General features: G+C 49.0%; 1 protein-coding gene across 1 annotated transcript in view; it reads right to left on the bottom strand.

Annotated features, from left to right (window-relative positions):
• The window catches only part of LOC115643428 (complement C3-like), a 106311-nt gene that overhangs the window by 26166 nt on the left and 65811 nt on the right, over nucleotides 1-14334 (bottom strand). The window contains exons 23-28 of the mRNA XM_030547458.1: nucleotides 13300-13386; nucleotides 12365-12568; nucleotides 10301-10376; nucleotides 8810-8969; nucleotides 7229-7324; nucleotides 562-712 (exon numbers count right to left, since the gene is read on the bottom strand). Coding sequence (XP_030403318.1) covers nucleotides 562-712; nucleotides 7229-7324; nucleotides 8810-8969; nucleotides 10301-10376; nucleotides 12365-12568; nucleotides 13300-13386 — 774 coding nt within the window. The remainder of the gene's footprint in view (nucleotides 1-561; nucleotides 713-7228; nucleotides 7325-8809; nucleotides 8970-10300; nucleotides 10377-12364; nucleotides 12569-13299; nucleotides 13387-14334) is intronic.

Here is a 14334-nt window from a genome sequence, read left to right as displayed (position 1 = left end):
CTGCATTGTAGACATGGCCAAGGTCTGTGACTGTTTTGGGATAAAAGACCCACCTGGCACCTTTCAGCATAACATTGTTATATCTAGACAACAGCTTTGTCCTGCCCTGTTTTAACTATCCCAAACAATGAGGCAAACTCCATTTTCTTTGCGGGTAATATTATTCTCTATCCTCTGAAATTCCCCTTTGCTCAGTTTCACCCAGTTACATCCTCTTGAGCCATCGTTTTCTCTCTCTTTCTCTTTGAGGTTTACATCCTTCAGATACACGTACAGAGCTCTCAGATTCCTCCTGAGGTCAAGTAATACCATACATCTCTGCCGCATTCAGATCTCAGACAGATTGGTGTAAATCTGGAATAAGTCCACTCAACCCAGGAGAGTTACTCTGGATTTATACCTAGTCCGATCAATCTCAAATCTGGCTAAAAGGAACAAATCTATGCCCGTTATTCATTCCTCATAAATTAATCCCTCTCCAAACTCCTTTGCGTTTCTTCCCTGAACCCCATCCTGACTTGCCCACATCTTTCAAGTAGTTGATAAGATGCCCTGATTTACCTTTCGAAGCTCTCATGAGTGTCTTCTCAGTGTTCAGTTTCCCCACCATCGCTAAGGCATAGGACGCAAGAGCCACAGTGTACGGTCTGGTTAGAGACTGGTACCTTTGGGCTAAGTAGTCAGCGGCTTTGCTGATGCTGCCATCCAAACTCTAGGAGGTGACAAAGAAAACAGAAGAAAATCAAACTCGTGGGTTAGGCTGAGGTTTCGGGTCGTGTTAATGCCGAGGAGGGGTGCAGGATTGAACATGGGACCTCTGGAGCTAAATGCATGAGCCTCTATTGCATGAACTAAAAGCCTGAAGGCTCTAGAGCAGACTCATTAAGCTCTCTCTACATAGTCTTAGTGCCACTAGCTGGGACAGAACACCACACCAGGAGGTGTGTGGGTTACATTAACACATTACGAATTCATGTGGCTTCCAGCTTTATTTAATTTCACAGTGAATTTTGTGCTGGTGAAAGACGGAGAAGGCTGAAGACATGGAAGAGAGATATTTGAGGGCAGCGAAAGGGGACATTTCTGGACCACATGGAGAATGTCAGCAGGAATGACACCAATGTCTGTGGCAGAGCTGGCCCTAGCCCAAATGGCACCCCAGAGTGTCTTTGGAGTCCCCCCCTCTATTTGTTAATTTTTTGAATACCTTATTTTTTATTGCATTTGTAGCCCATTTCACGGCTTCGATGCACGATTCGCATGTATGATTTATCCCTGTCATACAAGATGATAAATTTGCACACTAGGAGCTGTAAGTCTGTATTTATTCATGCCATATATAAGCAAATCAAAAGTTTCCTTTAAGCTTATAGAAACAAAGCTTATAGGTCCAGAACATTCTAGTAGGTTAGTGAAAAATGAATCCATATACTGAATACTGGAAACATCAATTGTCCTTTTTGTCTCTAACAACAAAAACAGCACCCTGAGCCCAGCACCACCCCCCAAATCCGGCACCCGAGGCAGTTGCCTGGATTGCCTGCCCCCAAAATCTGGCCCTGGTCTGTGGTATCAGTTAGAAGCTGCAAGAAAGGAGGATGAGGTGATGTGGTGGGCACGTACAAAGAGGGGATGAAGAGAGTCATAGGTGCTGACTCCATGGGTGCTCTGGGGCTCAAGCACCCATGGAAGAAAATAGAAGGTGCTCAGCACTCACCAGCCACAGTGGTTCTGCCCCAGCTGGCTGTCGATCAAGCCCCCAGGGCTGGCCGCTGATTAGCAAGCAGCTGTTGGGAGGCGCTTGGGGGAGGAGATGGAGATGAGGGAGTGGCAGGCTGGCGGGGGGGGGGACTTTGAGGGAGGGGGCGGAGCAGGGGCAGGAAGAGGCAGACCAAAGATGGGGCCTCAGGGGAGGGGGCAGAATGGAGATGAGGCCTCAGGGCAGAGCAGGGGTGGAGCATCCACTGGGAAAAATAAAAGTCAGCACATGTGAAGGGAATTTTGTTGGGGAGGAGTTTGAGAGTAACGTTTACAGGCAGAAAACAAGAGGATGGCCAAGAAAATCGTGGAAAGACAGTGGACAGGAGGACAAAGTGCATATGGAAAAAATGTAGGACTGGCAAGCCTGAAGAAGAAAGATGGAGGCAATTCTGGAGGATGGCCTCGTTTAGCCCCACGAATGGTACAGTGGCTGAGCAAGCCTCCCCGGGATGAGAGAGGGTAGTGTCGTCCCCATGTCCCACTCAAGCTGGTTTGACCAGGATCTAGGATCTAATAATACCAAGCTCTTATATCACGCTTTTCCTCAGCGCTTTACAAAGGAGGTCAGTCGTTTTAGCCTCAAATTACAGAAAAGGAAACTGAGGCACAGAGTAGGGAAGTTATTTGCCTGAGGTCCCCCAGCTGTTGTGGGATGAGAACGCAAGTCTCCTGAAACCTAGTCCAGGGCTCTGCCCACTAGGCCCTGCTGCCCTCACCCTCCAGATGACTGCCTCTCTCCTCATGCCATACTACTACAGCGGCAGTCATAGACTCATAGACTCTAGGACTGGAAGGGACCTCGAGAGGTCATCGAGTCCAGTCCCCTGCCCTCATGGCAGGACCAAATACTGTCTAGACCATCCCCGATAGACATTTATCTAACCTACTCTTAAATATCTCCAGCAATGGAGATTCCACAACTTCCCTAGGCAATCTATTCCAGTGTTTGACTACCCTGACAGTTAGGAACTTTTTCCTAATGTCCAGCCTAAATCTCCCTTGCTGCAGTTTAAGCCCATTGCTTCTTGTTCTATCATTGGAGGCTAAGGTGAACAAGTTTTCTCCCTCCTCCTGATGACACCCTTTTAGATACCTGAAAACTGCTATCATGTCCCCTCTCAGTCTTCTCTTTTCCAAACTAAACAAACCCAATTCCTTCAGCCTTCCTTCATAGGTCATGTTCTCAAGACCTTTAATCATTCTTGTTGCTCTTCTCTGGACCCTCTCCAATTTCTCCACATCTTTCTTGAAATGCGGTGCCCAGAACTGGACACAATACTCCAGTTGAGGCCTAACCAGCGCAGAGTAAAGCGGAAGAATGACTTCTCATGTCTTGTTTACAACACACCTGTTAATGCATCCCAGAATCATGTTTGCTTTTTTTGCAACAGTATCACACTGTTCACTCATATTAAGCTTGTGGTCCACTATGACCCCTAGATCTCTTTCTGCCATACTCCTTCCTAGACAGTCTCTTCCCATTCTGTATGTGTGAAACTGATTGTTCCTTCCTAAGTGGAGCACTTTGCATTTGTCTTTATTGAACTTCATCCTGTTTACCTCAGACCATTTCTCCAATTTGTCCAGATCGTTTTGAATTTTGACCCTGTCTTCCAGAGCAGTTGCAATCCCTCCCAGTTTGGTATCGTCCGCAAACTTAATAAGCGTACTTTCTATGCCAACATCTAAATCGTTGATGAAGATATTGAACAGAACCGGTCCCAAAACAGACCCCTGCGGAACCCCACTTGTTATACCTTTCCAGCAGGATTGGGAGCCATTAACAACTACTCTCTGAGTACGGTTATCCAGCCAGTTATGCACCCACCTTATAGTAGCCCCATCTAAATTGTACTTTCCTAGCTTATCTATAAGAATATCATGCGAAACTGTATCAAATGCCTTACTAAAGTCTAGGTATATCACATCCACCGCTTCTCCCTTATCCACAAGGCTCGTTATCTTATCAAAGAACGCTATCAGATTAGTTTGACACGATTTGTTCTTTACAAATCCATGCTGGCTATTCCCTATCACTTTACCACCTTCCAAGTGTTTGCAGATGATTTCTTTGATTACCTGCTCCATTATCTTCCCTGGCACAGAAGTTAAACTAACTGGTCTGTAGTTTCCTGGGTTGTTTTTATTTCCCTTTTTATAGATGGGCACTATATTTGCCCCCTTCCAGTCTTCTGGAATCTCCCCCGTCTCCCATGATTTCCCAAAGATAATAGCTAGAGGCTCAGATACCTCTTCCATTAACTCCTTGAGTATTCTAGGATGCATTCCATCAGGCCCTGGTGACTTGCAGGCATCTAACTTTTCTAAGTGATTTTTTACTTGCTCTTTCCTTATTTTCTCTTCTAAACCTACCCTCTTCCTGTAAGCATTCACTATACTAGACATTCCTTCAGACTTCTCAGTGAAGACCGAAACAAAGAAGTCATTAAGCATCTCTGCCATTTCCAAGTCTCCCGTTACTGTTACCCCCTCCTCATTGAGCAGTGGGCCTACCCTGTCCTTAGTCTTCCTCTTGCTTCTAATGTATTGATAAAAAGTCTTCTTGTTTCCCTTTATTCCCATAGCTAGTTTGAGTTCATTTTGTGCCTTTGCTTTTCTAATCTTGCCTCTGCATTCCTGTGTTATTTGCCTATATTCATCCTTCGTGATCTGACCTAGTTTCCATTTTTTATATGACGCCTTTTTATTTTGTAGGTCATGCAAGATCTCAAGGGTAAGCCAAGGTGGTCTTTTGCCACATTTTCTATCTTTCCTAACCATTGGAATAACTTGCTTTTGGGCCCTTAATAGCGTCCCTTTGAAAAACTGCCAACTTTCCTCAGTTGTTTTTCCCCTCAGTCTTAATTCCCATGGGACCTTGCCTATCAGCTCTCTGAGCTTACCAAAATCCACCTTCCTGAAATCCATTGTCTCTATTCTGCTGTACTCCCTTCTACCTTTCCTTAGAATTGCAAATTCTATGATTTCATGATCACTTTCACCCAAGCTTCCTTCTACTTTTAAATTCTCAACAAGTTCCTCCCTATTGGTTAAAATCAAGTCTAGAACAGCTTCCCCCCAGTAGCTTTTTCAACTTTCTGAAATAAAAAGTTGTCTGCAATGCAGTCCAGGAACTTATTGGATAGTCTGTGCCCCGCAGTGTTATTTTCCCAGTCAGCTGGCTCCCCCTCACTATAAAAGAGAGGGGACAGCCCTGGTGGAGTGAGCCGTAATAGTAGATGGAGGAACCTTCGCCAAGTCATAACAAGTGTAAATACACGTCATGAAGGCTGCTCTGGCTCCTGGACAGCACTGCCATGGCATGGCTCCAGCAGGACCAGGGCTCGCAGCCCCGCCCCCTTACCATGCGATTCTGACTCAGTGGAGGAGCTCAGGCCCTGCTGGAGCCACACTGCTGCAGCGCTGTCCAGGGCTGCTCCTGATGTGGCACACTGAGGCGATGGGGGAAGGCAGATGCGGGGCCGAGGGCCCTGCTGGGCCTTGGGCAAATTGCCCCACTTGCCTGTCATCTGGGTGGCCCTGGTCAGGAGAGAATGAAGAAGACGCTACCGGCAGGAGTGGTTCCATGGTGGCTTCTGGATTTTCTGGGACTGGTTCACCCCGAGTCCCAGGTGTAACCTCCACTGGGAGTGGGTTGGAACTGGGTTTTGCAAGGGATCCTGAGGTGAAGCAGTGCCGAGATGGGATGTGGTGCCGAGATGGGGTGCGGTGCCACGCCATAGAGTGGTACCGCTCTGTATGGCAGTGCTGGTCCATCGAGCAACGACTGGGGAGTGCAGTCTGAGGCTGATGCGAGCGCTGCTGCGAGGTCACAGATTGGGATCTGAACCTTGAGCAGGACCACGACTTGTCAGCTGATGACCGCCTCAAACGGAAACAGTTCCTAGGGTCGGGGCTGAGAGACTGGTGCCACGAGTCAGACCAGTGCCACGAGTCAGACAGGCACGGGGCATACGTATGGCACCGGGACTCGGTGGGCGCCAGGACTCGGAGTGATGCAGAGATCCTGGTTGGGGGGTAGATGGGCCAAACATAGTGGGTTTGCCTTTTGAAGGTGCTGGGCTTTGGGGGTAGTGGAGGCCTCGAGACTGGAGACTTGGGCGCCATCATTTCTATAAGCCCCTAGTGGCCTCAGACGTTTCTGGTGTGGAGGGTAGCATCACCTCCTCCACCCGCAGCTGTGGGGAGTCCAGGAGTGCTGGGCTTCCTGGGGAGGTGGGAGCCCATGGGGGTTGAGCCTAACCAGAGGGTCTGTCGGCCTTAGGCCCACGCTCTGCAGCATGCCCTGCCAAGGCTACGGTTTCTGAATCAGGCCATAGTGGAGGCTTGTCCTTGGCCTGCTTGTGGGCAACTGGCGAGTGGGAGCGGTGCTGAGTGGAACGCTTCTGGGCCCTGGGAGACCGCCAACTCCTGGGAGTGTTGCTGACGGCACCGCTGGAAGGATGCTCTGCACCGAAGCACTCGGGGCCGGGTCCTGCTGCAGACAGAGGGCTGACTCCATGAGGAGTTGTTTTAAACGAATGTCCCTCTCCTTTCTAGTGTGAGGTTTGAAGGCCTTGCAGATCTTGCACTTATCTGCCTGATGGGCTTCTCCCCGACACCGGAGACAGGAGTCATGGGGGTTGCCCATAGGCATAGGCTTGGCGCAGGAGTTATAGGGTTTGAAGCCCTGGGACAGCATGCCCTGGAGCCCCAAGAGGCACTCATTGATGGGGAACCCCCCCCCCAACCACTAAAGACTACAATTAACCACTAGAAGAGAACAATTAACTAACAATGGGTAACTATATACAAAGATAAGCAGAAGAGCCAGGGATTAGTGGAGCACTTGCAAACAAGAGACCACTGTTCGAACAACCATCACAGGCAGTAAGAGGGAACTGAAGGGGGGTCGGGCCAGCAGGGTCGTATATAGAGTACCATACCGGTGCCACTCCAGGGGGCTCCCCAGCTGGTCTGACTGGTAGCTGCTAGGGAAAAGTTTCCGACAGCCATGCACGCAGCGCATGCACACAACTAACTGGAATTGATATCAGCAAGCACTCAAAGAACTCATTGGTCCCAATGAAGGAAAATAACTATATAAATGAGGTGCCATGAAACTTTGGGTTTGTTCTTTCAAGACTTCCCCAGAGCATCATGTTGCAACCGACAGAACCTGGCTCCTACCTACCTGTGATCAACCTAACTGGCCACTAGATTGATCCGGACTCTGCACTGATAACTATAACATTGCCTGGCGGGACAGTGTGTGTGTGGTGTGTGATTGAATGCGTATGTTAATTGTTGTATCATCAATAAACGTGGCGTATTGCCTTTTCCCCTGAAAAAGATCTCATGTGCTTCTTATAAGCATAACACCATGGGGCATGGTTCCTAGGGGACGGAAAGATGGGAAAACCTGGGTATGAATGTAGAAGTGACTCTACGGTGCAGAGATACTCACATTGACTTGATCTTTGCAGATGTCCTTGGCCTCTTCCAATGCAACCAGCACAAAAGCTGTTAAAGAGACTTCAGGCTCAGCACCCTTGTACCCTCCCTAAAGGGGAGCAAAGGACAGATTTGGGATAAGAAAGTCCCCCGAGTATCATGAAAAGGAAGAATTAATCCTAGGACCTCAGCATAGGAAAGTATAGCAGAACACATGCTTCCTAGAAAGCTATCCAAGAATGGACTCTCAGTCATGGCCAGACCTATAGCTGGGCCAGGTTCTGATCTCAGTTACTGTTACTCCTTTGTCAGCGTGGAGGAACTCCATCCAAATCAATAGAGATGCTTCGTATTAAAGCAGCGTGAGAGAATTTAGCTCACCAGACTGGTGCTCAGGTTTTGCCACTAGCTCCCAGGCAGCTTCCTGTGCGTTAATGGATCAAGCCCCGGTGACATCAAAAACCAAACTTTGGCCTGTGAAGCACCAAGACAGCTGCACTCCTCTGGGGCAATGCAAGTCACTAAGCCCAGGACGAAGTGCACGAGAGGCGTGGACAAGGCATTCTCAGTTGAGAGGAGCTGGCTGAGGGACCAATGCCCAGGGGAGATCAGGCTAGGCCAGAGCCTAAGCATCCTTAGTACATGCTGCAAAACTATCCGCTTTGGAGATGTCTTTCAGCCACGAGAACAACAGTCATGGCACTAATAAACCCTGATATAGACACCTCCTAAACCCAGATATTGACACCCCCTTCTGCCCTACACCCTAATACTGAGGCCCCTAATACAGAGACCCCTTAAACCCAGACACTGACATCTCTAAACCCCAGGGGTGCTGGAACAATTTTTATAGTGGGGATGCTGAGAGCCATTGAACCAAACTGTAACCCTGTATATAATGGAAACCACTTCAAACCAGGGGTTGTCTCAGCACCCCGCACACCCTTAGTTCCAGCACCTCTGCTAAACCTTGACATCCCTTCAATCCCTAAACCCTAACACTGAGACCCCTAAACCCCACCTTGACACCTCTAAAATCTAACACTGATGCCTCCTAAATCCTGACACCAACACCCCTTCTACACCTTAAACCCTGATTCTGAAACCCCCAAGTCTTGACACTGACAACCCCTTCTACCCTAAACCCTAACACTGAGACCCCTAAATCCTCTCACTGACACCCCCTTTTACCTAATAAACCCTAACACTGACATGCCCTAAACCCTGGCACCCCTAATCCCAACCCTGAGACCCCTAGCTCCAACAGTGACCCCCATTTTCACTTCTAAACCCTGAACAACAACACCAAAAATGATCTACCCCCAGCAGAATGTTTACCCCCAACAAGGGAGAAATGCCAAAGACTCCATGAGGTCCACTAAGAACTAAATAGATACAATCTGGCCCACTGAGCCTGAATCTCCATTCACTGCTGCCAATGTAACTGCATTGGGAGAGAGATCGATCAGTCTGCGTGAGCACAGACTTTGGGATGTAGCCCAGTAAGACGTCCCTTTGAATTATGAACCAACAAATTGCTGTGATGCTTGAGGTGGGTAGTGATTGGTGTGTAAAAGTCAAAGGAAACACCTACAACCATCTCTCCGTGGATTACAGGGGCATCTTCTTGGAAGCCCCCATCCTGTTTCTGCTTTTCCAGGATCAGCCATTTCACCGCCCCGCAGATAACTTGGTTTTCAATGAGCACCAGTTTCTTAGCCATGGCAAAGACCTTCACCACATACGCCGTCAGCCTGAGGGCAGAATCAATCACATCACGGTCACTCCTGCCTTCCCAGAACTCCCCTCAGCGTGAAAGCTGGACCGTCTGCACTCAGGTATCAGCTGGGATGATTCACAGCAGTAAATGGAGTGAGGTTCATGTGGGCCAGTTTATGGTAACCTGAGTGAGCAGGAGCTAGGGAAAATGTCACCCCTTGTCTGGGAAAGCACAGCCAGACACTGCTCCCCATTACGGCTGGCTCTACTTGAGATGTACCGAGCTCTCACTGCCTGCAGTGGTATAACCAGGATGGTGGGGTTGGGGGCCTGCTGTGGACTCAACTCAACTTCACACAAGCCAGTGAACAGCTGTAAAGATGGTAATAGTTAGTCTGAGCCAACTACAAACTAGCCAGCTAAAGTGAAAGGACCTGGAGTTCATTACTAAGGCTGCAAGTCTGTCACGGAGGTCATGTATTCTCTGACTTTCTGTGACTTCCACAGATGCAGCGGCTGGTGTGGCTGGCTCAGGGACCGCCCGAGCATCAGTCCCGGGGGCATCCCTGGGGACCATCTGAGCAGCAGCAGTGCCAGGGGCCATTCTGGGAGTAGTCTGAGCAGTAGCTGGAGCAGCAGCCAGGGAGCAGCCCCGGAGGCCATCAGAGAGCAGTCCCCAGGGGCCTTGGAACAGTGGGTGGCTGGATGCAGTCAGCCTTCACCGCTGGAGCAGGAGCCAGCTGTCAACCCCTGAGAATCCTCCAGTGCAGCGGCACCCTGGGGACCCCCAGAGCAGGGGCGCCCTAAGAGCAGCTAAGAATTAGAGGTGACACCCTGATGGGGTATTTCTGGTAAAAGTCATGGACAGGTCATGGGCCGCGAATTTTTGTTTATTGCCCGTGGCCTGTCCATGACTTTTACTAAAAGTACCCATGACTAAATCTTCACCTTATTCACTTGCAATCCCTCAAGCCATCTGCTCACCCACACTGAACTGTCACTGAAATCACTGGGGGCCACATTTACAAGGTATTTAGGCACCTAAAGATGCAACTAGGCACCCAGCGGGATTTACCAAAGTGCCTAAGTGAATTAGGCACCGAACTCCCATTGACTTTCAAAGGAAATTAATCCCCTACTCTGCTTAGGTGATTTTGTAAATCCTGCCAGGTGCCTGTCTCATCTCTGGGCATCATTCCATTGCCATCTGTGGGAGCTGGATTGGGTACTTTTTTCCCATTGTGTGTGTTGAGCTTTGCCCTCTGGTTTTGGGCTGGAGACTGACTTGCTCTGGCTCACACATTACATGTGTAGGGTCAAGCTAACGCTGATCAAGAGGGTGCATTAGAAAACCCACTGTCCTCACCAAGTGCTTGCTGGCCGGTCTTTGAAAGCGGCGTATGAGAAGTCTGTTTTTTTGTAAGCCATCTGCTGCGTGTAACCTGAAACAGGGAGAATAAGAAGGAGCTGTGTGAAGTCTGGCGAGTGTCTAAAGAGGACTTTACACTGTAAGGCAAACGAAGTCAGAGCTGTGACCCCTGTTGCAGCTCTCTGAGTTGTGTGGCTCTCCCTTTTTCTGCAGGTGTCTCTCAGGAGGGACACAGCATAGCAACTCAAGGGAAGCAAAGCCAGAGAGCTGTCTGGTGGGGAAGCCGATTGGCATGCGCACTGCCCCGTTCCTCACCAGCATGAATCCTCCCATCAGGGCGGGAGTGGGGCCAAGTGCTTACAGTGTATGGGGACTTGGGAGGTGGGATGCCTGGGTTCTATGACAGACTGCAGGAGGGAAGGGTGGGTTAGTGTTTGCAGCAAGATACTGTGAATCAGGACTCCTGGGTTCAGTTCTCAGTTCTGCCACTCACTGTGTGATGCGATGTTTGGCAAGTCACTGCCTGCCTCAGTTTCCCCATATTGTAAAAGCTTAATGGATGATGGGATGTTTGTAGTTTGGATTCCGTGCCTAATTTAGGTGGCTCACAAGGGGGCCCATGGTGTAATGACAGGGACACCTGTTCCTTCAGGAGTTAGGCTGAAACCTACCAAGTTCTCTCAATGGTCATGAGCTTCTCTATCCTTCCTCGCTACCAAGTGCCAACCTGAAACAGATTTGAACTGTGGGTGAATGGCCTCCACCCCATGACCATCCCATTCCCCACACAACAGCCATAGGCCAGCAATAGTTTAATACAAATAGTCAGCAGATTTAAAACAAATAAAAGGAAGTATTTCTTCATGCAACACAGTCAACCTGTGGAATTCCTTGCCAGAGGATGTTGTGAAGTCCAAGAGCACAACAGAGTTCAAAAAAGAACTAGATAAATTCATGGAAGACAGGTCCATCAATAGCTATTAGCCAGGATGGGCAGGGATGGTGTCCCTAGCCTCTGTTTGCCCGAAGTTGGAAATGAGCGATGGGGGATGGATCTCTTGATGATTGTGTGTTCTGTTCACTCCCTCTGGGGCGCCTGGCATTGGTCATTGTTAGAAGACAGGATACTGGGCTAGATGGACCCAGTAGGACCATTCTTATGTTCTTATGTTAATGAACAGGAGTCCAAAAGCCCATCAGGACTGAAAATGGAGTTGGGCCTTTGTCTGCATAGGAAGGTCTATTCAGAGTTATAATGACTAATGCCAACATACATTGGGAGAGGGATATCAAACTTCATGCTTCAGGTCTTAAACCAACCTCTAAAGGAAGTAGAAGACTTAATGTGGGAGGCAGATTCTCTCTCTATTTTAGGGTTTTATTTGACCCCCATTCCCATAGTATTAGAGTGCCTCACATTCTTCATTGTAACTACTAGGGGCATCGGAACAATGGGGGCCAAGGGGACAAGGTCCCTCCCACTTTTTCCCTGCCTTATAGGTGACTGATGGGGGCGAGAGAAGTGAGTGGCAGAATGGGGGTGGGAAAAGGTGAAGGAAGGGAAAGACCTTGGGGGGGAAGAATCCTAGTGGCGTGGGGCCTCAAGGCAGAGCACGGGTGACCCAGCAGAGGTAGAGCTTCATGGGGAAGGGCAGAGTGGAAGCACAGCCATGCTCCAGGTGATGGTGGGAATTTGCGGAGCTCCTGCCATCTACCCTCACAACCCACCTGCCAGCAGGGAACTGTGACTCTTCCTGTTTGCAGGGGGAAATGGAGTCACAGAAAGATTAAGTGACTTGCCCAACATCACACCAGGAGTCTGTGGCACAGCAGGGAACTGAACTGGTATCCCCTGAGTGCCAGGCCAGCTGCCTGATCCCTGGGCTCTCTAACTATTGCCCAATGTGCTTAATATGAGGTTTCTGAAACATTTGGTATTGGCCACTCTCCGACACAGGCTACTGGGCTAGATGGACCTCAGGGCCAGTCCTGTGGGGCAATTCCTGTGTCCCTAATGTGAGCCTGAAGAGGGATTCGCTGTCTGGCATGAGAAGTACTTACCTCGCATGATTAACTTGATAGCTTCCGCCCTACGTTCCACCCCAATCTTTTCCCACTGCTCGGTGCTGTCCAGGAAGATGGTGGCGATGACGGGGGCAGTCATGCCAATCATGTTCTCTTCCCCAGATCCAGACGGTGTCAGAATGAGGTGCTTCAGGTTGGTCCCATCAATGGAGTTTTCGACAATCATTGTCACCGGGTTTCCTGGCCAAGGAAATAACGTGGTGTGAATTCAACCTGGGAGAGCAGGTGCTGGTGGGGACAGAGAGACAGACAGACCTCTCTGCGGGCAGGGGCAGCTCAATCCTGCATGGTACTGAGCACACCCAAACCCTATGAAAGTCAGATCCTATCCCAGCAAAAATTGGTCTGGGCCCTGTGTGCTGACAAAGTTCCTACAATGCTCTGAGTATTTCTGACTAAGCTCTCCTAGGTACTTCACTCCAGCTCTGGGGATAGAACCTGGACACTCCCACTCTGAAAGCACCAGCCTTTGCTGGTTGAGCTGAATGGGGACAAAGGAAAGCTTATTATCCACATTTTACAGATGTGGACCTGAAGCACAGACAGGCTAAGGGAGCTGCCCAAAGTTACCAGGGACTTCTGTAGAAGAGCAAGATCTTGAACTCAGACTTCTGAAATACTAAGCTAGGGCCCAAACCACTAGACCATTCTGTACAGAGACATAGGCTGCCCCCTGGGTGCTCCTTATTTCTGTGCACCTGTCTCTCCTGTCAGCACCTTGTTTAGCCACATGCTGACAATGACCTTCCTGTATCTTGGCCATTAATGCAAGATAGTGCATGTAGACAGTTGTAACAGAACCAAGTGGGTAATCGGTCCAACTCCTGCAAGTGTGGCTACCAGAGAATAATTCATTGCTCCTTTCACTCTGTTTCTAAAGCATAAAACACTTTCAAATCAGAGGCCCTTGCCTTGTATTCTGATTTTGGTCTCTGATTCTGTGTCTGGAACAATGTCATCTATATCTGCCGCTTTCACCTTCACTTCTTGGACTCCCCCTGAAAAGAAAGGATGAGGAAAAGAGACAGTGAAATGCCATCCATTCAGCTGCTGAGCTTTGCTGCTGGTCCTTGAATAATACTCTACAACGCTCTTAGAGAGCCCTGCACAATCCATTGATGTGCTAGGGCAAAGGGAGGGAGGGGGCAGCTGAGATGGGAATCAGGAAGCTATGAATACAAGGCAGGCAGAGGTGGCTGCATTTTAGTGGCAGCTGAATTGCTCTGCATATTGCTGATTCTAGTCTTCTGTGATGAGCCTGATTTTAACCTCCATCTAAGCCAACACTAAACCAATCCCTCTGAAATCTCCCACTCACGATCGGATGCCAGGATAGAATTTTTCAGGGAAGTTGGCTGCAGATCCAGTTAAGGGTTTGGGTTAGATACCTGGGCTGCAGAAACAGAAATGCTCTCACTTAGGTCTGGTCTACACTACGAGTTTAGGTCAAATTTAGTAGCGTTAAATTGAATTGACCCTGCACCCAGCCACACAACAAAGCTATTTACTTCAACATAAAGGGCTCTTAAAATCGATTTCTGTACTCCTCCACGACGAGGGGAGTAGCGCAGAAATCAACATTGCCAGTTCGAATTAGGGTTAGTGTGGATGCGGTTCGACAGTATTGGCCTCCAGGAGCTATCCCACAGTGCACCATTGTGACTGCTCTGGACAGCAATCTGAACTCGGATGCACTAGCCAGGTAGACAGAAAAAGCCCTGCAAACTTTTGAATTTCATTTCCTGTTTGCCCAGCATGGAGAGCTGATCAGCACAGGTGATCATGCAGAGCTCATCAGCACAGGTAACCAGGCAGTCAGAGAAACGAAAAAGAGCTCCAGCATGGACCATACAGGAGGTACTGGATCTGATCGCTGTATGGGGAGATGATTCTGTGCTAGCAGAACTATGTTCCAAGAGACAAAACGCCAAAGCATTTGAAAAAAT

Source organism: Gopherus evgoodei, unplaced genomic scaffold, assembly GCF_007399415.2.
Source record: "Gopherus evgoodei ecotype Sinaloan lineage unplaced genomic scaffold, rGopEvg1_v1.p scaffold_59_arrow_ctg1, whole genome shotgun sequence".
NCBI classification, from domain to species: Eukaryota; Metazoa; Chordata; order Testudines; family Testudinidae; genus Gopherus; species Gopherus evgoodei.
Note: the sequence above shows the minus strand (reverse complement) of the source record. Positions and strands in the feature narration are given on the sequence as shown.